Source organism: Narcine bancroftii, chromosome 10, assembly GCF_036971445.1.
Source record: "Narcine bancroftii isolate sNarBan1 chromosome 10, sNarBan1.hap1, whole genome shotgun sequence".
In the NCBI taxonomy this organism is placed as follows: Eukaryota; Metazoa; Chordata; class Chondrichthyes; order Torpediniformes; family Narcinidae; genus Narcine; species Narcine bancroftii.
Window position 1 is genome coordinate 3,900,552 of NC_091478.1, and position 25,622 is coordinate 3,926,173.

The window sequence follows — 25,622 nt, forward strand, 5'->3', positions numbered from 1 at the left end:
GTCACTCTTGATCTAAGGAAATGTCTCACTGACAACTCCCATAGACCTTCCTCTACTCACCTTAAACAGATGCCCTCTAGTACTTGCTATTGTTGACCTTGGATAAAGGTGCTGACTGTCCACCCTATCTATGCATTCCCCCCACCCCCCCCAATAATCTTATATACCTCTTCATCACTATTAAGTCACCTCTCATCTTTGTCATTCCAAAGAGAAAAGCCCCAGCTCTGTCAACCTTGCTTCATATGACATGTTCTTCAATCTAGGCAACATCCTGGTAAATCTCCTCTGCACCTTCTCTCAAGCATCTACATACTTCCAGTAATGAGGTAACCAGAACTGAATGCAATATTCCAAGTGAAACATGGAAGTCTGCAGATGTGGTGATTGTAGTAAAAACAGAGAAATGCTGGAGAAACTCAGCCAGTCTTACATCATCCATTGGAGGTAAGGATGTACCACCGACACTTCAGGCCTAAGCTCTTCTTCAAGGTGTAAGCAAAAAGCAGGCAGGCACCTGAATTAAAGACTGAGGAGAGAAAGGGGGAGAAATGGGAGGGGGAGGGAGGAGTCCAGACCCAAAGCTAAAACATGTTAATTGGATATAATAAGAGGAAAGGATAGAATTGTATTGGAGACAGAGGGGAAATTGAAAAGAGAGAGAGAGAGATCCATAGGAAAGGAGACAGAGGGAAGAAGATGGGGGGAGGGGTGTGTGGTGGTTAACGGAGACCAGATGTTAATACCATCTGGTTGGAGGGTACCCAGACAAAAGATGAAGTGTTGTTTCTCCAATTTGCAGGTGGTCTCAGTCTAGCAGAGCATGAGACCGTGGACAGACATGTCAGCAAGGAAATGGGACAGGGATTTGAAATGGATGGCCACTGGGGGATCCACACTATTGTGGCAGACAGAGCCGAGGTTCTCAACACTATTGTGGCAGACAGAGCTGAGGTTCTCAACAAAGCGATCTCCCAATCTGCAGTCAGTTTCTCTGATGTCAAGGAGTTCACAACAGGAGCACCAGATCCAATAGATGACACCTGAAGATTCACAAGTGAATCTTCACGTGGGAAGGACTGTTTGGGACCCAAATGGTAAGTGAGGGAGGAGGTGTGGGTACAATTGGAACATCTCTTATGGTCACGGGGGGACATACCGAGGGGGAAATTGGTGGGGAGGGAGGAATGGATGAGGGAGTGGTCCCTGTAGAAGGTGGAGGTGAGGAGAGGGGAATATGTATCTGGTAGTGGGATCAGGTAGTAGGTGGTGCAAAGGGTGATATGTTGGACATGGAGGCTGGTGGGGTGGTAGGTATGTCGTCTAACCAGAGTTTTATAGAGCTGCAACATTATCTCATGTATCCTGAACTCATTCCCCTGACTAATAAAGGCCAACACACCATATGCCTTCTTCACCAACCCATGAACTTGCTTGGCAACCTTGAGGGATCTATAGATCTGGAAACTCAAGATCTCTCTGTTCCTCCACACCGTTAAGAATCCTGCCATTAACTATATACTCTGCCTTCAGTTTTGACCTTCCAAAGGGCATCACTTCACACTCATCTAGATTAAACTCCTTCTGCCACTGTTGTAACCAACTTTGAATTCTATCTATATCTTATTGCAACATACAACCTTCTACACTGTCCACAACACCTCCTTTATATCATCCACAATCTAATACAACAATAAAAAGATGGTAAGACCTAGTAATAACGAAGTTGATAGATTAAACCTGGGCAGGAATTGCACGGTGAATGGCAGGGCCCTCACCGTGTGGTGGAACTAGAGACTTAGGAATATTGAAAGAGGCCATGAAATTGGTGACACAGGTAGATAGGGTGGTCAAGGAGGCAATTGGCACACATACCTTCATCAATCAGAGCACTGAGTACTGGAACAGGATGTCTTTTTACAACTTTGGCGAGACTGCACATTTATTATGCACAATTCTGGACACTCAGAAACAGCAAAGACACCATGAAGATGAAAAGGATTCAGAAAAATTTCATGAGAATATTGCAAGGACTGGAAGAATTGAATTATAAGGAGGGATGTTATAGACTGGTTCTTTACTCCCTGGAGGGTAGAAGCTCAACAAAGACGATAGAAGTTTATAAAATAACAAGGGTTTACATAAGGTCCTTAACATAGCCCAGTGTAGGGGAGTCTAAAAATAAAGAGCACAGATTTAAGGTGAGAGGGGTAAGATTCAAAGGGAAACTGAGAGGCACCTTCACACAGAGGCTGGTGGCACATGGAACCCACTGTCAGAGGAAGTGGTGGAAGCTGGGACATTTGAACATTTAAAAAGCATTTAGGCAGGTGCAAGGATAGAAAATGAGCTGAATGCAGGCAAATGGAACCGTTTGGTCAGCACAGATGATGAGTTGAAGGCATGGGCATTTACTACTTCAGGCCCAATTTATGAACTAAAATAAACTCCTTACCTTCCTTGCCGGCATCCTGGAAGAATTATGACCAAAGAATGAAAGCTAAAGAAAAAAATAAAAACAAAAACAAAAACTGAAAATGAACAGAAAAGGAAATAGGAAAGAACAGATAGAAGACGAGAATTAAAGTGATGTGAAGTATCATAGAAAGTAAAATAACCTGCCACATCAAGCAGGGAAGAAACAGCAAAAAACATATTTGTCTGTTTTTCTATTTCCATAATTAATTTACTTCAAATTATTAGAAAATTTAAACAGGAGTTATTGAAAAAGAAAGATAAACAGACGTCAATTGGCAAGCAGATACAACATTTAGATTTTTGCAAAATAAATCTGTATTACACTAAATCATATTTAGATAAAACATTGATTTTATGTAATAATTTCAGCAGATATTTTAACTCACTAAAGAGTCAAACATTTAATCCTTGACATTATCTGGACAGAGTATTACCTTTTCTTCTAACTCTTTGACTTGTCTTTTTTGTATTTCAATTCTTTCTTCGAGTTCTTTGATTCTCTGTAAGGAGAAGTGTTTATGTTAAATTATAATACCACCTTTTTTTTCATAGGGCACTTATTAGTAACCTTGAAAAAAACTAATAATGATTAAAGTTTTTTAGAATATTCAATCTAGGATGATAATTCCAATGCAAGAAATCCATGCATAAGTAACAAAGCAATGATATGAATTTGGACACAGTTTAAAATATACTGGTCAATATAAGCAGATGGTGTGGAGATTAGTAAATAAGTGTCAGTGGTGGTGGATATGTTCTTCAAGCTATTGTTTTAATAAATTGGAAGATTGACACTACCAATAAAATGAGAAGATGTGGGAATATTACACAAATGCACTAAACATTTGTAAACTCCATCATGCGACAATTCCCGTGAGAAAACGGACTCTGCCAAGGAACTCCTATCATTGAGATGGTGTCAAATTAATATCTAAGTCTCGTTGTGAAATGTTTCCATAAGTGACTATGTTAACAGCTCTCTTCAATGCCAATTGTTAGAAATAACCATCTAATTTAAATCGAGGTTAAAATAGCAGTGAAATTCTGTCTATAGCACCTAAATGATTGTTTTGTTCAGTTGTCCATAACATATAACCCTAATAGAAATGCAAATAAATGTTTGAAGCTGCTCTAATGTAGTAAAATGACTTCAAGGACGACAGATTCAAACTGAGCATGGAAACCCAGTTTCCATAGCAACCAATCACTCTCGGGATGGGCTGCAATTCAGCTCTTTCAACATTTTATTAATATTGTTTTGGGATCATGATATGAATTTTGGCCAATAGCCATGTTTATTCCTTTACAACTTTAATATGGATACTTGAAATTAATAATAAAAATCTGTTACAGCTTGCATTTTTTCTTTATTACAAAATGACAATGAATTTTTAATAATTAATTATATAAACAGACATGATGTATCTACAAGACTTCTCCCGAACCAAGACCAGAAACAATAAAAATACATTAAAATTGTTCTGTCCTGCAAAACTGAAAAAAAAGCACAGGAAAATAGGAAGTTAATAACCAGAAAATCACATTGGGATGAATCATGTTTAATGTGTCCCACCACCAGATGTACCTACTGATATCTACAAATAAATGGAACAATCAGCCTTGCCCTTCCACTCTAAAGACTGGCAAAGCAACCAAAGCTTCACTGGCATCCAGACTCCTGCTAATGTTCTGCTAGGCTCCAGTCCCAGCCCCAGAATGGCTTGACAGCCCTTGGTTTAGGGGAAAGGTTCAGGCAAAGTCTCACTTCCTCTGAGGTATGCATGAATTTGTAAATTTCTCTTGATGTACAGAAATATTAGAACATTTTTTAAATTAAGTTAATGATTTAATAAAATCTTTTATTAAAGTTAGCACATTTAAATACTAACAGATAACTAAATTACACTGTAATAAAGTAAAATAAATGTATGCTTAAATATGTGATCTTACCCTTACCTTCCTCAGTTACAGTGAGGATTCTGGTCTGGCTAACATGGGATAGGAGAGGCACATGACCTGCATAACTCTTGACCATCAGAATATAATCAGGCTCCTCTGCTGGATTCCACATTAAATTCAGCATTGCACCAAAATATATTGCAGATTATGTTTACCTGTGACCGGCTGAATTTCAATTGTTCCTTTTGGAATCACAGTCACAGCCAGTCGGGCTTGGTTCATTTGCACAATTTGGGGGTAACTTGACTTTCCCCAGGATCACATCAAGATTTGAGAAATGGACTAAGGCAAGATTGGAAATGCAGGGGTCCATTTTAATTGGGAGCAGATATTAGATGATGGGTGGCATTTCATGTTTAGATCACTTCAACTCCCTTTATGCCACAGCAGCACACAGAATGTAATGGAAAGCACAAAGGGTTCTGAATCCAGGTAAAAGGTGGACTGTTCTGGTTGGAGGAATTTTGCTAGGTCTCATTGGGCTAGCCTTTCCGAGTCAGCCTTTCTTGAGGTGGGAATCCACAGAAATATTGGAGGAACTCAGCCAGTCTCACAGCATCCACAGGAGGTAAAGATATATTACTGTCATTTCGGGCCTGAGCCCTTCTTCAAGGTATAAGCAAAGAACAGGATGGTGTCAGAATAAAGACTGAAAAATGGCAGGGGGAGGTGTCCAGACCAACTACCTAAGGATGATGCAACACTGCCTGAGGTCCTCCAGCATTTACTGTGTGTTTTACTACAGCATAGTATCTGCAGACTTTAATATTTCACTCCTTTCTCAAGGTGAGAAACTGTAATGAACTTCTCAACTGTTGGGCATGATGGACAAGCTCCACCCTCTCCCTCGGTACTGTGGCTGGGAAACCGAGCACCACCCTCTCCCTCAGACCTGGGGCTGGGAAACTGAGCTTCACCCTCTCCCTTGGATCTGGGGCTGGGAAACAAGCTCCACCCTCTCCCTTGGACCTCGGGCTGGGTAACCGAGCACCACCCTCTCCCTCGGACCTGGGGCTGGGAAACCAAGCACTACCCCCTCTTTCAGTACTAGGGTGTGAAACCAGTAATGAATTTCTCACCTGTTGGGCATGATGGACGAGCTCCATCCTCTCCCTCAGTATCTGCGCGTCACGCTCTCGGAGCTCACTCATGACCTGCCGTTTCCACTGCTCCACGGCTGCTTTCAGATTCTCCTTTTCATCTTCAGACAAAAGCTCAGTCATTTTTGCCCCTGCTTCTTGTTGCAGGGCATCATATAACATGGCTTCCAGTTCCAGAATCCGCTGGTGGTAAAACAAACGTGTGTGTCGTTCAAGAGCAGAGAACATGGCAGTTGCAAAACTACTGCTTGCACCTAAATGCTGATGTACTTTGGATTTTTCCAAATGCCCTGGACTTCATGGGAAGTAACAGCAGTTAATGACAATAATTTCTGATTCTGAACTCTTCTTTAGTGTTTTGTTTCAAATTTTAAGGATGGTTTTATATTTTTAGTGGATTGAATTGCTTTTAATTGGTCTTGGAATTATTTGTAAATCAGAATCCTTGGATTATCTATGTTCTTGACAACTGGCAAAACTGGAAGCTGCGGTTGAGTCGCCTGTCAAAGCACTTCACTGTATCTCTATAAATGTGACAATAACAAATAAATGTAATAAACCTTCTGTCAGTCTAAATAGGTAAGATACTGCTTGCAAATGATCATCAAAATCTCTTCCTATATTGTGAGAGATACTTCAGTTTTTTGTGACATGGTTAAATACAGTAAAACCCCTTTTATCTGGAATTCAAGCAGTTGGCAGCATCCAGCAAAAAAAATTGTGGAAATTAAATAGGTAAAAAATACATTTAAAATTGGCGCACCTCCCCGTTATTTCACCAATCACGTATCACGCAATCTCAAACAATTGGAAAATATACTTATCTGGCATCTACCAAACCCCATAGGTGCTGGATACCAGGGGTTTTACTGTATAGGCCTTTCAATGCAGAGGATTGGATCAATATATATTTATTAAATAACCGACTATATTATTATACTATGTTGTAAAAACACATAATGTAGTGAATACTCAGCAAGTCAACAATCATCTAAGGAATGAGAAACGTGTTAATATTTCGGGAGCCTTTGTCAGAACTGGGAAATAGACAAAACTTTAATTTCATGCCACAGTGTGGATGTGGCAGGGTGAATAGGACAGGGTAAGGCTGGTGTTCTCAAAGATGAGGACCAGGGACCTCGACCCTTACCACTTCTAGTGGGGAAGCGGTGGGAAAACTAGGCAAGATGTGGTCATGTGCTCTGTTCACCATGGCTGAAGGAAGGAAGGAAAGCATCTCAGGACCATGAGTGTTGAAAGTCTCATTATCAAAGCAAATATAACAGAGACATAGGAACTTGGGGAATGGAATAGTTTGTCCTCTCAGGAGTTTGGATGGTAGCAAGGATGAGTGGAGCGATGACAGTCAGTAGGCTATACCCTGGATAGAAACTTGTCCCTGGACAGGGACAAGTCATAGATGGACCGTATGAAGGGAGAACAGGTTGTAAATTGGCAGCAAATATAAAGGTATTTTGAGGACTGTATGGGTGCAGGTTGTAGCAGAAAATCAATGGATGCAACCAAAAAAGAACTGAGTGTTGGGGCCTGACTGAAGCAACAATTGCTCCATGTATCTCACAATAAGACAGGTGTAGCTTGGCCCACATGGGTTTCCAATGATACACCTTTGATCTGGGAAAAAGATGAGTGGAATTTAAGGAGAAAAACTTCAGCCAGTCAAATGAATTTGCCAGGAACAGGCAAACAACAAGTCAGCAGAAGGTGAGATCTTAAGCAGGACATAAAGGTGCTGGAGAAACTGGACAAAAGTGCAGGTCATCCAGCGTCCATGGAAAGCAAATGGCCATCACCATTTTGGGCCCGAGCCCTTCTTCAGCAGGTGCCTGAGTCAGGTGGCACGCCGCGGTAACAAGGAACAACGGGTGAAATGGTGGGTAGGAATGAATGGACAAGGAAGTCAATGAGAAAACAATCCTTATGGAAAGCAGAGAGGGGAAGGGAGAGGAAGACGAGTAGTGGTGAGATCATGTTGTAGGTGGCGGAAATGGTGGAGAATGATATTTTGGATGCAGAAGCTGGTTCGGTGGTAGGTGAGGACAAGGGAAACCCTGTTCTTGTTATATCTGGGAGGATTGGGGAGGTGCAAAGAGGTGAAGGCAGCTGTTCGGGAAATAGAGGATATGCAGGTAAGGGCTGAGATATGGCAGTAGAGGGCAAGTCGTATTTTCTGAAGAAGGAGGACATCTCAGATGTCCAGGAATAGAAAACCTCACACTGGGAGAAGATGTGGCGTGGATGGAGGAATTGAGAAAAAGGAATAAAATCCTTACCGGAGACAGGGTGGAAAGAGGTGTAGTCAAGGTAACTGTGGAAGTCAGTGGGTTTATAGAAGATTGATGGAACTACTAGATCACTCAGTACTGTGGTTTATAAAACCTGACAGAGTATATCCCAGTAATTTTGCTACTTTTCATCCAATTTAGTCGCATAGCGGAACTTATTTACCTGAAAGACTTTTTTAACTTTTCTGTTACAGCTGTCAGGATCATTTAAACATGGTCCTTACAAAAATGAGAGTTGTTCCTATCATTAGGAACTCAACATATCTCAATATTCCTTGAGTAAAAATAAGCTTCTTTCCACAAATTGTAGAGAAAATGTACAATATGCTCAAAGGGTTTTTCATCCATTGAGACTCATCATGGCTTGGCATCATGAACGAAGATTGGGGAAGGGGGCTGTCCACATCTGTGGCAGGTTCGCTGGTGGCTGACAAGGCCAAATGCTGGATAGTCATTCCCGGCTAAAGCGGCTGCCAGGGAAATTCTGTCCTGGGTTTGGTGCTGCTGTGTCACGGTTCTTCCTCCATCTCCTTTTGTCCTCAAGGCCAGCCCTGCATGTGTCCTTGAAGGAGGAGACAGACTGGTGAATGGTGTGTCTCCAGGCCATGCAATCGGAGGCTAGAGCAGACCACTGGCACTGAGATTTCTTCAGAGAGTCCTTGTACCTCTTGTTCGGAGCCCCTCTGAAACGGTGGCCAGTGGAGAGTTTGCCTTTTCAGCACCATCTATTCCAGCAGAAAATGAACTACCCGACCTATTCCCACCTTTTCATCTCTTGATCTGTAACCCTGCAGGACACTGCTCTCCAGGCAGAAATCCAGGCACCTTTTAAACATGGAGAGTTTTTACCTTCATTGAAACTTTCAGATATCAGGTTTTGGACTTTTACCATCCTCAAGGTGTATAAAAAACAACCTTTTTACAACTCCCCTTAAGTATATTTTCAAAATCTGGGCATTTGTTCACAAGGTCAGTATTTATTGTGCATCCCCAGTGGTCTTAAGAAGATGGAGATGGTCTACGGACTTGAATTATTGCGATCTTTCTGGTGAACGTTCTCCCACAGTTCTGCTAAGAGTTCCCAGTGACAATTAAGAAGCAGTACAATGTTACCAAGTTGGGAGAGTGAATTACTTTGAGGGGAAGATGCTGGTAGCGGTTGCCCATGTGTTATTTGTAAAATCTTTTTGGGGAATGGAATTTTTAAAATCATAAATGGACATCTGATGAATTTACACCTTTTTGGTAAGAATGGCTTTACAAAAGCAAAATGTACCTTATGAGCCTGATCCATGGCCTGTTTTCTGTAGTCCAGTTCTTCATCCAAGTAGCCCTTCTGTTTACTGAATAGCTCCTGAATACAAAGAACTCGTTAAGAAACTTCAAAGCCTCTCACAAGGGGTTATTACAATATCGAGGGTGTGTTCTGCTTACCTTTTCATTTTCAATGTCGTTCATCTTTTGCTGAAGAGCAGATTCTGTCAGCTCAATCTGTTGAAGCCACTGGAAGTTGAATGAAACAAAATTGGGCACACAAAAACATAATTTAACAAGTAAGACTAATTTCTGATTCAATACAACCTTCCTGACACATTGAAATGAAGCTTATTTTTAAATGTTAATCTGTTCTTTATCATTTCCTTTTCATGTAAATACAATAAACAACCAAAATCATTAATGAATTTGTCTCATTCAATGATCTTATTCCTTTGTTGTCCAGGACGATTGTTAAAGGTTGTTTCATGTTAATCACTACAATAAAGAAATATAAATGTTACCTTTTCTGCCAATGTCAAAACTGTTCGGGCCTGAATCACAACCACTTGTTCCTCATTGGTCAAATTCTAATTAATAAGTAAATAAATAGACAAAGTAAAAATTCAACATTCCTGTATTTTCTTCTCATATAATGCATGCTTCTTTCCTTATTCTACACCAATAGGTCTCCTGATGTTCTGAGCCATGCAGCTCAAGTTGATTTGGGCAGACATGGATGCCATCCTTCGATTCAACAGTTACATTCCTGTATCTGCTGAAATCAATGTCTAACATGAAAGAAACCTTCTGAACATCAATGAATGTGAGGGTCCCAACTATGTGCAAAATATCTTGTTTGGATCAAGTCAGTTATAATGAGAGTTTAAAAAGTGGCTTCACTCTCTATATGACTAGTTGCCCTGAATAACTTGATCCTCAATCATCTTATGTTCAAGACTATGTTTTACTTTGATTCCAAAGGCAGTTCATTTATTTTGAATAGGAAAAAAAAATTTCTAATTCTGATAGAAAACAAATGGGCCCTCAGTTATGAGATTGTATAAATTAATTAGGAGTACGAGCAGAGAATTGGCAAATGAAATAAAAATGTCAGGAAGTATACGGTCATGCACTTTTTTTAAAAATGGGGAGAACATTGAAAATACCCAGATGCAAAAGGAGCTGGGAATCCTCGTGCAGGACGGCCTGAAGGCAAACTTGCAGGTTGAGTCAGTGGTGAAGAAGGCAAATGCTGTAGGGACAGCAAGAATCCATAAACAGCAGACAGCTGAAAGGCAAATGAGCCCATGGTTCAGTCAGAGTGTTGGATGAAGGAGAACTATTGGGCCAGAGCCCAAGACCAGTGGATTCCAGATAGACTGAAAAGGATCTGTAACATTCCACTCTAGAGATGTGTGACGGATTATATAATATTTTGTATTGTATATAGATATGTTTTTGAAGGAGACAGATTGTGGGGGTAGTGTTGGTCACAAACACTTCACAAAACAGATCTCATTTAAAATGCCAGAGCTCTGCTCAAGCCAGACAGTCCAGGATCTGGGTGCCTTTGCAAACTTTGAAGAATGCCTATAGAGACTTAACAAGTAGATGAGTAATGGATTATTGTTTTGAAAGCCACAGATGAACGGTCTCAGAAGATTGGGTCCAGTGCCGCAATCTGTCTGAATGCAGTTGGCTGTTCGAGGAAGATCATGTGGTTTTGCAAGCAGAGAGAGAGAGAGAGAGAGAGAGAGAGAGATAGAGAGAGAGACCAAACAGGATTTCTCTGTGAGAGAGAGAGAGAGAGAGAGAGAAAATGGGTTTCTGCAGCATGGCAAGCTGGCAGCTTGTTTAAAAACCACATTTTGAAGACGGGTTGTCAGCCTGTTGAAACAACCCATGTAGTCCATACAAGAGGAAATGGCTGGCTTGAATGTTTCCCCTGAAATAAGGGAAAGAAAAAGGAACTCTGTGGTGACCTGAAAGAAAGAGGTTATCATCTGGAAAGCCCTGATGGGGCAAGTTTCTTCAGCAAGACACTGAAGTGGCTGATTAGAAGTGATCAGTTGTGGGTGTCCAACGAGCAACAAATCTCTTTCTGAGAACTGACAACAACCTTCCTGAGTGGTAGCCATGTACCTTTCAAGCATCAAAACCTGGTGAAATTCATAAATGTTACATTCTGTGTACAGTATAAGAATTGCCTGATACCAGTGAACTTGGAGGAATGAGAAGTGAGATTGGACTGTGAATCAAAAGAACTTTTCTGAACAAACACACACATTACATACACATGCGCTTTAGAATTAGAAAGGGGGTTAAGTTGGGTGAAGTTAATAGGAATAAGTTAAAGTTTGATCCTACTTTTATGTTTAAAGAAAATTAAAAGTAACTTTTGTTTAAGTAAAAAAAAACCCCAAAAAAACGAAGGCAAATGCAACGCTGGCGTCCATTTTAAGAGGAATAGAATATAAGAGCAGGAATGTGGGACCAAACTTGAAGCATGGTGATCAGTTTTGGGCTCCTTATTTAAGAAAGGATATGCTGACGTTGGAGAGGGTTCAGAGGAGGTTCATGAGGATGATTCCGGGAGTGAAAGTGTTTGACAGCTCTTGGTCTGTACTCATTGGAATTCAGGAGAAATAGGGGGGAATCTCACCAAAACATTTCAAATGTTGAAATTAGAGCTGATATTAAAGATAGAAAGTATCAATTTATAAAGTTGTGGGGCCCATTCTTAGAATTTTATCATAATTAGAAGAATTAAGAATTACCGTGTGCTCCGCAGATTCACTGTCCGATGTCTGGGGGTCACCAATGTATCCACATCTATTTTTTTCTTTTGTGTGGGCTTATACGTACACAAATGATTTATGTGTTTTCTTTTCTAAAACTCTGTATGTAAACTTACATGTTAAACTCAATGAAATATTTTAAAAAGAAATGTTGAAAGGTATAGACAGAGTAGATGGAGAAAGGTTGTTTCCCATGGTGGGAGAGTCTAGGACAAGAGGGCACAACTTCCGGATTGAAGGGTGACCATTTAGAACTGAGATGCAGAGGAATTTGTTCAGCCAGAGGGTGGTGAACGTGTGGAATTTGTTAAGACATGCCATTGTGGAGAGCAGGTCATTGGTTGTACTTAAGGCAGAAATTGATAAGTTCTTGATTAGCCAGGGCTTCAAAGGTTATGGGGAGAAGGCTGGGCAGTGGGACTGAGTGTGGAAATGGATCCGCTCAAGATTAAATAGCGGGGCAGACTCGATGGGCTGAATAGGCTACTTCTGCTCCTATGTCTTATGGTCCTTCTGGATCAGTATCGCCAGACATTTACTGACAAAGGACAGAAAGGGGGTGATCAAAGTTGCTTTTGTCTGCATGTGATTACCCCAATTTTCCTATCATAGAATTGGTAACAGGTAGGAACAGATATGAAAACTGGCTTCTATAAATAGCCCAATTAATTTTCCCTCTCATAAAAGATGGAAGGACATAAATAATTTCACAGGATACACAGTAACTGGCATTTTAAATAGGTTGCAACATATAAACGCAGATGGGTAATGAGTGTGATGTTTCAGATAGAGCCACATTTAAAATGGTCTGCTTCTTCTCGGCCACTGATAGGATGTCTCAGTTATGGGGAAATGTTAATGCCATGATGAAATTGAAGATAATTCATGCACTTTTCTGCATCTCCTTAAAAATACCATTCCTGACTTTGACAAAAATGTTTGGCAGTTTGTCATGTGAGATTCGAATTATGATGGTTATCTGCAAGATAGAAGACTTTTATGTGAATAGACTGTATAGTTTTAGAATATACACTGAATGCTATCACTGTTATAAGATTCACCCTGGCTACCCTACTGAGAGGCTTACATAACAGGAAAGAAAATATCTATGATTAGAAAAGCAACATACACTTACGGCGTTATCTCCTAAAATATCCAGCTTTTTCATAAGATCTGCTATTGTAATGTCCTGACAAAACATGAGAAAAGTTTAATCAGAAATGTTTAACGGATTGCATTAACACAATTGAAGTGAATTTAAACCATGTCTAGTAGAGAAATGAAAAAATAGAGATCACCTACTGTCACTCCTTCTGCCTCACAGTAGACCTGAAGAGGACTCGTTTCCTCGGGAAATGGGATATGATGGAAGTTAATGGCAGGTGAGCGCCGTTCCCGCTCCTGAAAGATGAATTTTATTCTGATGAAAAATGCGCAACTGATTCTATATTCAGTCAAGGTTTAAAAAAAAAAGAAAATTTAAGTGGATTTAATGTGCAAATTATATCCATTTAAACAGATTAATTAAAATCAATGAGTATGATTTGAAGCATCATTTTAACAAATATCAGTGTCACCAAAATAATTTCAAACTAAAGTAAAATGAGAACATAGAACATTCCAGTACATCTCAGGCCCTTCAGTACATTCCAGTACAGCTCAGGCCCTTCAGTACATTCCAGCATAGCTCAGGCCCTTCAGTACATTCCAATACAGCTCAGGCCCTTCAGTACATTCCAGTACAGCTCAGGCCCTTCAGTACATTCCAGTACAGCTCAGGCCCATCAGTACATTCCAGTACAGCTCAGGCCCTTCAGTACATTCCAGTACAGCTCAGGCCCTTCAGTACATTCCAGTACAGCTCAGGCCCTTCAGTATATTCCAGTACAGCTCAGGCCCTTCAGTACATTCCAGTACAGCTCAGGCCCTTCAGTACATTCCAGTACAGCTCAGGCCCTTCAGCCTGTGATGTTTTGCCAATCTATGGAAACCTATTGCAATACAATCTAGTTTTTCTTCACCTCGAACCTATTGAATGTCCCTATTGTACCAGTCTCCACCACCAACCTCAGCAATACGTTCCAGGCACCCACCCCTCTCTGAGTAAAAAACCTAACTCTGACATCTCCCTAAACTGGCCAGCAGTGTTATTTTAGACAAATGAGAAGAACTGATTAATTTGTCATGTGTATTTAAGCAAATATTTAAGTAGAATAAATCTTAATGACTATCATTAGATTGTGCAATACCCAGAGCAACTTTAGTCGAATAAAACATCAGCAGATTAAAGTCGACCAGAGATAAAGGACATGGGTAAATAACACTGAAGTTCTTCTTACTTCAAGTTCCAGAATACGAAATTCTAAAAGCTCATTTTGGTCTCTTGCGTCCTGTACTTCATGTCTCAAGCGATTTTCTTCAGTCTCCATCTGCTGAATCTATGAAAATACGGACTTAAGATTAATGTAAACCTTGTTTCTGGATATTTAACAATTTTGCCCGAGACTTTAAATCAGGCTGCAAGAAAAGCAGGAAATCTAATAAAAAGCAGAATACCTCGCCGTTCTACCTGTACCTTTGAGTGATGAAAATACCTTTTCTAGTAGTTCCTGGTTCCAACGATAAAATGCTTGTTTCTCCTCAATCCATTTCATATCCTTAGAAATATAAAGATAATACTTCTTATTCTGATTGCAGATAAGCAGCATTTTAGAAGTACAGGATATGTGGACTTGCAAAATTTTTAAAAATTTAAAACCAGTATTTACTTACCCACCTATTTTTGATTTAGATTTTCCAATATGTTTTGACCCTTGTTGCCTTCCTCATTCTTATTTGGAATAATCTCCATTATTTGGAATAATACCTTTGATATTTGCTCATGAGATCCAGATTTATAATTTTACCACTAGCCTCTGCTTTAAGACTCCATGCCCCCGGTGTCCGATTTGTTCAGATTTTATGCAATTGCTATTTGACTGGTAAATGAAGATTTTTCTCCTGAACACTTTTGGGTGTATTTATGGATTTTGGGCTCCTGATCACAAAAATCACTTTAACATTTTTTTTATTATGTACCCTTTCTTTAAATATCTATTTTGGTGATTTCCTGTCATATTTTTAGTCTACCTCAAGCAGACAAAACTATGAAGTGCAAAGTAATTGAAAATTAATTTTCTGCATTTTCACTTGGACTTAATGCTCTGTTTCTCCAACTTCCTACATGATACAGAAATTATTTTTGAGTTCAGCTTGAAGTTGTCTATCATTAATCCCCAATTTTTTTTAAGGAAGCAAACATTTGGAAAAATTTGTTGTCTTGTGTTATTAGTAAAAATACAAAATGCTGGAGAAGCTCAACAGGTCAAACCGGGTCCTTTATGTAGCAAAGTTGAAGATACAGAACCGACGTTTCAGACTTGAACCCTTCATTAAAGTATGAGAAAATGCAGTAATGAGGGGGAGGGGGGATGGCTGTGTGGGTGAAAGAACTGGAAGGACAGGAAAGGGGAATGGGAAGAAGAGACAAGCAGTAAAGTCAATGTTCATGCCATGTGGCTGTAGAGTGCCCAGACAGAAAATCAGGTGTTGTTCCTCCAATCTGGGACTGACCTCTCCGATGTAGAGAATGCCAGATGCAGTAAATGAGTCCTCTGGATGGATGTACAGGTGAAGTGTTGCTTCACGTGAAAGGCCTGTTTTGGGCCCTGGACCATGGTGGGGAGGAGGTGTGGGTGCAATTGTTGAAACTCCTGTGGGCACAGGGCAAGGTACCAGGGTCCGATGAGTGGGGAGGGATGAGGGCACGAGGGAATCATGGAGAGGGCGGTCCTTGCGGAAGTCCGAGAAGGGAGGAATGGGAAAAATCTTTCTCGTGGTGGGATCCTGTAGTAAGTGCCAGAAATTCCGGAGGATGATGTATTAGATGGGGAGGCTGGTGGAGTGGTAGGTGAGGATGAGGGGGATTCTATGTATGTTGTGTCTGGAGGCAGAGGGGGCCAGGACAGATGAGCGGGAAATGGAGGAGATGCAGGTGAGGGCTGAGTTGATAGTGGTAGAGGGGAAGCCACGTTTGTAGAAGAAGGCAGACATTTTGGAAGTTCTGGACTGGAAGACCTCATCTTGGCAACCGATGTGGTGGAAATGGAGAAATTGAGAGAAGGGGATGGAATCCTTGCAGCGGACAGGGTGTGAGGAAGTGTAGCCCAGTTAATTGAGGGAGTTGGAGGATTTGAAGTATATATCGGTGGAAAGCTGGTCTCCTGAGATGGAGACAGAGAGATCCAGGAAAGGGAGAGTGTTATCGGAGATGGACCAGGTGAGTTTGAGATTGGGGCGGAAATTGGCCACGAAGTGGATAAAGCTGACAAGCTCATTGGAGGTGCATGATGCAGCCCCGATGATGTCGTTGATATACCAGAGGAAGAGTTGAAGTGTCTTGCCTGTGTAGGCTTATAGCATGGATTGCTCCACAAAGCCCACAAACAGGCAGGCATGGCTGGGACCCATGCAGGTACCATGGCTATTTTTGTGCCCTGGATGTCTTGTCGACTATACACTGGGCCAGATCAGTCCCTGTGCTTGCAATCGTTACCTGGTCTGCCTATACCATGCTTACCCCAGGCCAGAGGCAGAGTCCACATTGCTGGCCCTCTGCACAGAGTCCATTTGTGGTGTCTGGATGGTAACAGGACCTGAGGTGGTGAAGTGAGGAGGTCCCATCCCTAAAATAATGTCAACAGACTTTGACAGCAGACAAAATTGATTTGGGGCTCTTCCCACTGTGAAATTGTCATTGATGTGACTAACTTTTAAATAAATGTGTGTCTACGGTTCAGAGAAATTGTATAACTATTCCAATTGAAATCAATAATGAAAATCCATTTTTTGAAAATATGGTTAACAACAAACATAAAAACAGTTATAAAAAACACTCAACTAAAATAAAATATTTTTACAACTGTAACTTTTCATCCTTAATGGTTATTCTAGAATTCCATTAAAATCAATAAACTATCAGATACCATTTGATATGAGCTGACTGAAAAGCTGGGCCTTCAAATCTGTTAGTGAGTTCCACATTGTAGAATATGGACTTACTCAGTTTAAATTAACTGACTGCAACCTTGATGAAGGGCTGAAGCCCAAAATGATGGTGATGTATCTTTTCACCTCTGCTACATAAAACTTAATCATGGGGTCAACAGAACCCTGTGTTTTACCTCTTAAAGTTTCCTGAATTTGTTGATCAACCTTGGCGAATCTTTGCACATTCTGGTCCATACTTACCTTGTTTGTTAGCGTTCCAGGGTTCTGGAGCTGGGACGGACATCTTGATCCCTATGTGCATATACGAGTCCTCGGTCGGTCCATGGGCAAACTTTTTGTGAGTTCACGTATTGGAATTCGGTTGGTGCATGCGTGAGAGTTATGCGCCCTGACGATATTGAATTCGCATCCTTAACTCTCGTGCATGTGCCAACCGAACACCAATATATGAACCCACCCAATATATGCGCCTACCGAAGACTTGTGCATTCATACAGGAATCAAGATGGCCGTGCCCAGCCCTGGGACCCGGAACGCCGACTAACAAGGTAAGTATGCACACTTTGGCTCTTACATGTCCTGCATCCCTGTTATAGTTTGTCAAATAAACTGCATAAATTTTATATATTTTTTAAAATCCAGTTAGACGAGCGGATGGTCATAAGTCGAGGACTCTCTGCGTACCCAATTAAGTGATGAACCCTGCACATTTTGCATATCCAACTTTCACTGCTCCACAATGTAAACCTGCTGCCATATTGCATGGTGCCTCCAGATCTGCCATTGGCTTGGTCAGTGAGATTCTGGTTGTCAGATGCCATTGACTTCACTACATCCCACCTCATTGGTTAGGTTTCTCACCCCTGCCTCACCCCTATGTACGAAAAGGGCCTCCTTTTCTGAGGATTCAGCTGTTAATTATCCTTGCAAGTGTGCAAAAGATGGGAAACATCAAACATGGCAGGCAATAGAGAGAGAAAAAAACAACTCTCACTTGTTTGGAAATCTTGTGTGACGCTGAGGAAATGTCTTCTTATGGTTGCAGATTTTTAGAATTTTCTAGGAAAGCAGTTGCAAAGATCCAATATGTACTGATCAATTTGTCACTCAACCTCTTCTCAATCCAATCTGCTACAATCTCCGTTAGTTTCAAGGAGTCTGTGAGGCTATGTACATTGGTTTAAAGTTGCAAACTCACGCTTACATTGTTAGTGAGCAATTACTACATAGAAATTTCCAACTTGTTTCCCATTTTCAGCATTGTGAAACTCATTGGTCATTCACAGGATTTTTAGTGGAGCAACTTTTTTTAATCAAATTCTTTCATAAGAACATCAGAAATAGGAGCCTCTGGGTCGTCGAGCCTACTCTGCTATTCAATGAGATCATGTCTGATCTGATGATGGGCTCATCTCCACCTATATGCCTTTCCAAATATCCCTTAATTACCCAACGATGTAAAAATCTATTCAACCTTGTCTTAAATACATTTACTGAGGTTGCCGTCACTGCTTCAATGGGGAGAAAATTCCACTTATTTAACACTCTGGATAAAGCAGTTCCTCCTCATCTCTATGCTAAAATTACTCCCCTGAATCTTAAGGCTAGGACCCATAGTTCTGTTCTCCCCCAACAACTGAAACAACTTACCTCCCTCTAGGTAATCTATGCCTTTCATAATTTTGTTTGTTTCTACAATATCCCCTCTCATTCTTCTAAATTCTAGCGAGTACGGTCTCAGACATCTCAATCTCTCAAAGAGATTTCTATCCTATTCCCACCCTCCCCTCAGCCACCAAACCATTTTCAAATAGTTGGAATTAAAATTCCCCTCTTTATCACGTGGGATGTTATACATCAAACAGTACCTGCCCTTGCTGTGCAAGAGCCTTCTCCAAGTCTTCAATTTTACTTTGATAGCGGTGGTTTTCTGTCTGTAGTTGCTCACGAGTCTAAAAGGAAGAAAATAAAAGAGGGAGAAGATGAAAAAATCTTGTTCAATACTCTCATCTCTAACAAAAAATCCCTGCTGGTCTCACATGGAGAGGAAGACTAACCCTCTCAACTACCTCAGTGCCAACACCATGGTCCCCTTATTTTACACATTAGTCGTTGTTTCCTGGCTTGCTGTTTGAAAAGATGGGTCCAGAATTCGAACCCATTAACATTGACACCTACAATCCCTAACATATACTCTCCATTCACATTTCCATTCCGTAATTGGGCGGCACAGGCTCATGGGCCGAAGGGCCTGTCTATGTGTAAAATAATAGAAAAGCATTCCCTTTCCTTCATTGTCCCTGCAACCACACCCAAGCCATTCACTCGATCCATTCCACCCTCATTCTGCATGTAGAAACCCCTCTGCCATCTAACCGCACAACTCGCCATAAAAACAAAAACTTCTTATCCATTGAAATAATAAGTGTTTGCACTCCCCCAAATCTAAAAATATCTTTGCATGATCTTATGAAGCAGGTAGGGTTTTTGTCGTTGGTGGAGGCATTTCCAGCAATTTCTCTTTTCACTTCACCTATCCAACATTTACTGCACACTTTGTTTTTATATGTTACCTGTCATATGATGATCCAACATTTACTGCACTTTGTTTATATATGATGCCTGTGAATACCTTAACTTCTCTTTCAGCATCTAAGGTTCCTCCAATTTGTTCCTGCAGCAAAGCATATGCCCTCTGCAAGGCCTGGTACTCCATGGTGAGTTGACGAAAGCGAAGTTCTGCCTCTTCCTTAGCCATTCCCTAAACACAAGTAAGGAACATGTTCTAAATAGGACTGGGGAACTGAGAGTATCGGAGGACACTGAGGGGAAAGAGTTAGAGGGTAAAGAGCTGGCTTTGGGACTGTGGTTGGTCATGTTCACTGGGTCCCATCTAATTGTTACATATAATCCATCAAGCGGATGAGAATGTAATCACCACATTGAGGAGGTTTGGACAACATGAAAATTGCAGTGGTTAAGGACAGCATAGAAGATTTGGCTCTCATTACAACTGGTGACTTAATAGTGGTCCACAAGATTCTGAGAGGCATAGATAAGGTGGACAGCCATCTTTTTCCCCCAAGACAGGGATAACCAACACCAAAGGACATCTGTACATTGTTTTGGGGCAACATCAGGGGTAAGTTTTTTTTAACACAGGGGCCTGGAATGCCTTGCCAGGGGTGGTGGTGGAGGATGAAACATTAGAGGTATTTAAGAGATTCTTAGTCAGGCACATGGATGAAAAAAATAGAGGGTTACGTGGTAGGAAGGGTTTAGTATTTTTTTGGTAGGAATATATAGGTCAGCACAACATCGAGGGCCAGAGGGCCTATACTGTGCTACAATGTTCTATGTTCTATTTAGATCAACAAGGAATGAGGGCAAAAAATGACACATGGAATTTAACTTAGACAAGTGTAAAGTGATGCATTTTAAAGTTCAGAAATCAGATTTGCTGTCAGAGTACATTCATGACATCACATACAACCTTGAGATTCGTTTTCCTGTGGTCGAAGCAGAATTACCATTTACTGGATACACAATCCTTTATCTAGACATCTAAAATCCAGAAAGCTCCAAAAACTGGCAAGTGGGGAGAGAGACGGCAGTGCGATTCAGGCGGGTGAGGAGGAGAGACCAGCAGCGCGAGTCAGGCGGGCAAGGTGGGGAGAGATGGCAGCGCAACTGGAAGGGGGTGGGGGTGGATACAACAGCCAATTCGGTTGGGCTTAAATCTGGCTTTCTGAAATCAGAAAAATCCGAAATTCGGAACACACTGTCACCCAACAATTCCGGATAAAGGATTGTGTACTTGTACTGCTAAAAACTGTACTCAAGAAGATACGTAAACAAATATAAAAGTGTAAGTACCTGACTCTGCAATAGAGAGATAGAAAAATTAGGAAGCTAAATCAGGGCAGAACTTGCACAGGGAGTGGTAGGGTCCTGGGAAGTGTGGCAATACAGAAAGAGCCAGGTACAAGTTCATCGTTCCCTGTAAGTGGTGGCAAAGGGTAGGCAAGGCGATGAAGAAGGCGCCTTTGCCTCATCAGAGGTGGCATTGGGTACAAGAGTTGTAATAGCATGTTAGAGTCTGCACGACATTGGCATGTAGTTCTGGTCACCACTCTACAGAGAGTCGTCATATCCTGATGGATACATGCAAAAGATTTTTATTCTGCAGAAGTATTAACTTATGCAGTTTCTCCCTGGGTGCAGCAGGCACACTGTTTGTGGGTTACCACCTTGTCCTCCGAAATGCAATAACTGGAGAATGAATGAAAACCAGCATTTGGGACAGTTAGTGGAAAAGAGCCACACACCAACCAATCTCCAGACAGAAGAGGCCGGCAAAAATCCACACTACTGAACAAAAACAAGAGTGTGTGGGAGTATGGGTAGAACCGAACACAGTAGGCCTTTTCACACCACTGAATCTAGGCGACCCCTCTAAAGTTCCCAGGAAGGCTATGCCTCCTGGGCCTTTCACATCGCAACCTTACTTACCTGGTAAATTGGGATTTTAAGGAGGTCCCGCCCCCAGCGTTTACGTTGCAAGTGACGTGTCTTTCTTTGGCTTGGCTTCGTGGACGAAGATTAATGGAGGGGTAAATGTCCACGTCAGCTGCAGGCTCATTTGTGGCTGACAAGTCCGATGTAGGACAGGCAGACACGGTTGCAGTGGTTGCAAGGGAAAATTGGTGGGTTGGGGTTGGGTGTTAGGTTTTTCCTCCTTTGTCTTTTGTCAGTGAGGTGGGCTCTGCGATCTTCTTCAAAGGAGGTTGCTGCCCGCCGAACTGTGAGGCGCCAAGATGCACGGTTTGAGGCGATATCAGCCCACTGGCGGTGGTCAATGTGGCAGGCACCAAGAGATTTCTTTAGGCAGTCCTTGTACCTCTTCTTTGGTGCACCTCTGTCTCGGTGGCCAGTGGAGAGCTCGCCATATAACACGATCTTGGAAAGGCGATGGTCCTCCATTCTGGAGACGTGACATGTAATGCACTCATAAATGGGCATTGCGCAATCTCCACAATCTCAGATTGTGGAACCAGCAGGTTTTCAGTTAGCTCAGTGATTTGCAAAGCCACTTTATTTATCGATGAAAAATTAAACCTTCAACACCAGCACAAGTGCAGGAAACCATTTCGTCTATGTGTTGACACCTCACTTTTGCATCCAATGGAAGGTTATGATAACGTTTGTTAACAAACTGAATTGCATTTTCTCCGCAGTCTCATCTGTCATATTTCACTGATGGTTTCATCTCACACACATAAACCTGTTGTGGATAATTTGCGAATGCTGTGGTTCTTTTTTCTTTGCAATTGGAATAAGTTTACTAACACATGACAGAATTTAATTACATATAATTACGGGTCAATAGAGTTGTTTGGATTAGCACCACAAGGCCATAGTGCAGTAACTCACAAAAAGGAAACCAAAGAGAATAACTCCTGCATTTAAAGACTTTGTTGACATGGAACAGTCTACTGTGAGAAGACAGGGTGTACTGAGATGTATGATTGTGATAGACGATTTATCATACGTGCTTAGCTAAACTGGAGTACAGTATAAAATATTTACTGTCATTTAATCCTCAAAGAAGAGGTGGATCTCCTATGTGACGCACACACACAGGTGCTAACATCATGAAGCCTTCCCCTTTGTTGTTTCACACCGCCAGAAGGGGATTGGTGGGTGAACTTGGCTGGGCTCTGAGATTACCCCCCCCAGGTCTTGGAGCCCAGTCCATTTTGACCAGCCCTGCCCAGTCCAGCCTTTTCACACCACATGATTCCGGGGTAGGTAACCAGTTAAATTTCCCAGTTTACCCACTTGTTCACAGCGGTGTGAAATTAATGATTTACATGTGTCCCAGCAATTTAACCTTTCTAAAACATTGGCAACTTACGCACTGCTACACTGCCACCCTGTGGTAAACTATGAATACTGCAGCTAGACTCCACGCTTGTTCCAGAACCTGGCATCACCACACTATTATAAGCAGAGATTGATCTCTGCGCTGAAATGGGTGGACATTCTTATTTTTGTTGCCCTTTTTACATAAATAAACTGCCTACAGTGCACTCAAGCTCTTCGACCATAGGAAAAGTAATTGTGAGAGGGAAGTAAGGGAAAGAGGTGGGAAAGGAGAACGTGTGAAGGAAAGGAAGATGTTTGTTGAGATAAACTTTCTGAAATTTAATAAAGTTCCCAATTTATATCATTATGGAATATTTAGGATGTATTTGGATTTTAAGATATTTTTTCTTTCAATAAGCATTTCAAAAATATAAATAATAACTAAAATATAAATAATAACTAATAATATATGACAAGAGATAAAACAGAGTTGGATAATAACTAATAATATTTGACAAGAGATAAAACAGAATTTGTGCTTCAAATTGTTTAAATCAAGAAGCAACTTTCAAGCAATTTTTGTTGAAAAAGCTATAACAGATTTGAAAATTAAGATATTAATTTGAAGTAACTGATTAATGCCGGAAATAATGCATTAAAGTTGTTCGTCAAATAAGAGGTGAGTCTAATTTCTGTACCTCATCAAGATCATCTTCAGGTGTACAAGGGGTTCGGTCTGTCTTGTCTGTTTGATATGAAATGGATGAACCATCAGAGTCAAGTGAAGCTTCTTCATCATACCCAAAAAAAGTCTCCACAACTGGCTTCTGGAGATAAAAAGAAAACCATTAATTTGTCCAAATAAACTTTAATTTGCATCTTATTTTAAACAATTGCTATGCTGCACCACTAGGTACCAGGGGTCATCCCGGTGACCTTGTATATTTAGAAGTCCAGAGCTACAGTCTAGCCTTCCAGGTTCGTCTTGCAGAGAGACAAGACCTCTTGGTGTACATATTAGTTTATTAAAGCTGACTTATACTCACACTGCTGGTGTGGTTATTGTCAGTACACCTGTATTCCTACCATACATAATAGATTTAAGAAATTATTATGACGTTTTCTAAATCTTCATCATGCCAAGTAGACACTTGTCCCTACACATCTGTGGTGACAGGTCAGGTATTTAACAGAAATTTCCAAATATTTTTTGAAGTGATATTTTGCCAAATAGAAGTTTTTCTCGAAAAGACTACTTTTGAACCACTGTAATTTTAAAGCTCTTAAGATTAGATCTTCACAATGTTGCAGAGGCAACCATAGTTTTCTCTATTATCTACTTTCCCCAAAGAAAAATCTCAAGTGCTAGAGGACATGCATTTAAGGTGAAAGAGAGAAAGTATAAAGGAGATGTGCAGGGCAAGTTTTCTTTACACAGAAAGTACAAGGTGCTAGGGGTAGTGATGGCAACCGATACAATAGAAGCATTCAAGCGGCTGGTAGATAGTCACATGAATATGTAGGAAATGAAGCAAGAAGGATGATGTGCAGGTAGGAGAGATTTTGTTTAATTTGGGGTTGTGTTTGGTGGATACATCGTGGGCTGAACGAACTGATCCTGTGCTGCGCTGTCGTATGTTCTAGGTTTGATTTGAAGTTTTGGGGATGAACTGGATGAGCCCATCTCAGTTCTTCTGGTCGGGGGTAACTCAGAAAAATTTGGATATAGTACTTTGGTGCCACAAGCATCCACAAGGAGACATTCGTAAACAACTACGGTACCTTTGTTTGATAATAAAAGTTAGAAATACATTGTAGGTTAAACAGCATTTAAAAATGCAAATTTGTTGAAGTTGGATTTGCTGAATTTTATGTTCTCTTCCCTCCCCCCAGAATTATCAAACCCATAAAATTTACTTTTAATTTCTAGTAATTTTTAATTACTTTTAATTTCACTCAAATCACAGGCCCTAGGGTGAGATGAATGGGAGAGGAAATGAGATAAATTATTCAAGATTTTCTAGGATGTTGCCTGGATTTTAGGAACTGAGTTACAGGGAAAGGTTAAACAGGCTAGGATTTTATTCCCTGGAGCATAGAAGAATGAGGGGAGGTTTGATAGAGGTAGTTAAAATTATGAGGGGGGGGTGGACAGAGTAAATATAGATAGGCTTTTTCCACTGAGAATAGGTGAGATACAAACCAGAGGACATGGGTTAAGAGTGAAAAGGGAAATGTTTAGGGGGTACGTGAGGGGGAACTTCTTCACACAGAGAGTGGTGGGAGTGTGGAATGAGCTGCCAGCTGAAGTGGCAAATGTGGGCTCAATTTTAACATTTAAGAAGAATTTGATCAGGTACATGGATAGGAGAGGTATGGAGGGATATGGACTGGGTCCAGGCTAGTGGGACGAGGCAAAAAAAAAGTTTCAGCATAGACTAGAAGGGCCGAGGGGCTTGTTTCTGTGCTGTAGTGTTCGATGATTCTAAGTCTGTGAGTAGAAACCCACAAGGCTTCTCAGTGATTTTTAAATGATAATTGGCATTTTGTTCTTAATTTTTCTGATTCCCGATGTAGATTATTTTCTGGGTTCTGGGATAAAGAAAAAATATGATGAGGTCTATATTTAGGGTGGTCACGGTTCGTGTACCAGTTAGCACAATGCTGTTACAGCACCACTGACTGGGTCTGGGGTTCAAATCCCGAGCTGTCTGTAAGGAGTTTGTTCATTCTCCCGTGTCGGCGTGGGTTTCCTCTGGGTGCTCCAGTTTCCTCCCATCCTTCAAAATGTTCCCAGAATTGTAGGT

General features: G+C 41.0%; 1 protein-coding gene across 1 annotated transcript in view; it reads right to left on the bottom strand.

Moving 5' to 3' along the window:
* The window catches only part of jakmip3 (Janus kinase and microtubule interacting protein 3), a 189,707-nt gene that overhangs the window by 50,525 nt on the left and 113,560 nt on the right, over positions 1–25,622 (bottom strand). Inside the window, exons 10-21 of the mRNA XM_069899622.1 lie at positions 23,514–23,642; positions 19,580–19,708; positions 18,816–18,899; positions 14,493–14,555; positions 14,238–14,336; positions 13,201–13,299; positions 13,034–13,087; positions 9,622–9,687; positions 9,278–9,346; positions 9,120–9,197; positions 5,517–5,720; positions 2,913–2,978 (exon numbers count right to left, since the gene is read on the bottom strand). Coding sequence (XP_069755723.1) covers positions 2,913–2,978; positions 5,517–5,720; positions 9,120–9,197; positions 9,278–9,346; positions 9,622–9,687; positions 13,034–13,087; positions 13,201–13,299; positions 14,238–14,336; positions 14,493–14,555; positions 18,816–18,899; positions 19,580–19,708; positions 23,514–23,642 — 1,140 coding nt within the window. The remainder of the gene's footprint in view (positions 1–2,912; positions 2,979–5,516; positions 5,721–9,119; positions 9,198–9,277; positions 9,347–9,621; positions 9,688–13,033; positions 13,088–13,200; positions 13,300–14,237; positions 14,337–14,492; positions 14,556–18,815; positions 18,900–19,579; positions 19,709–23,513; positions 23,643–25,622) is intronic.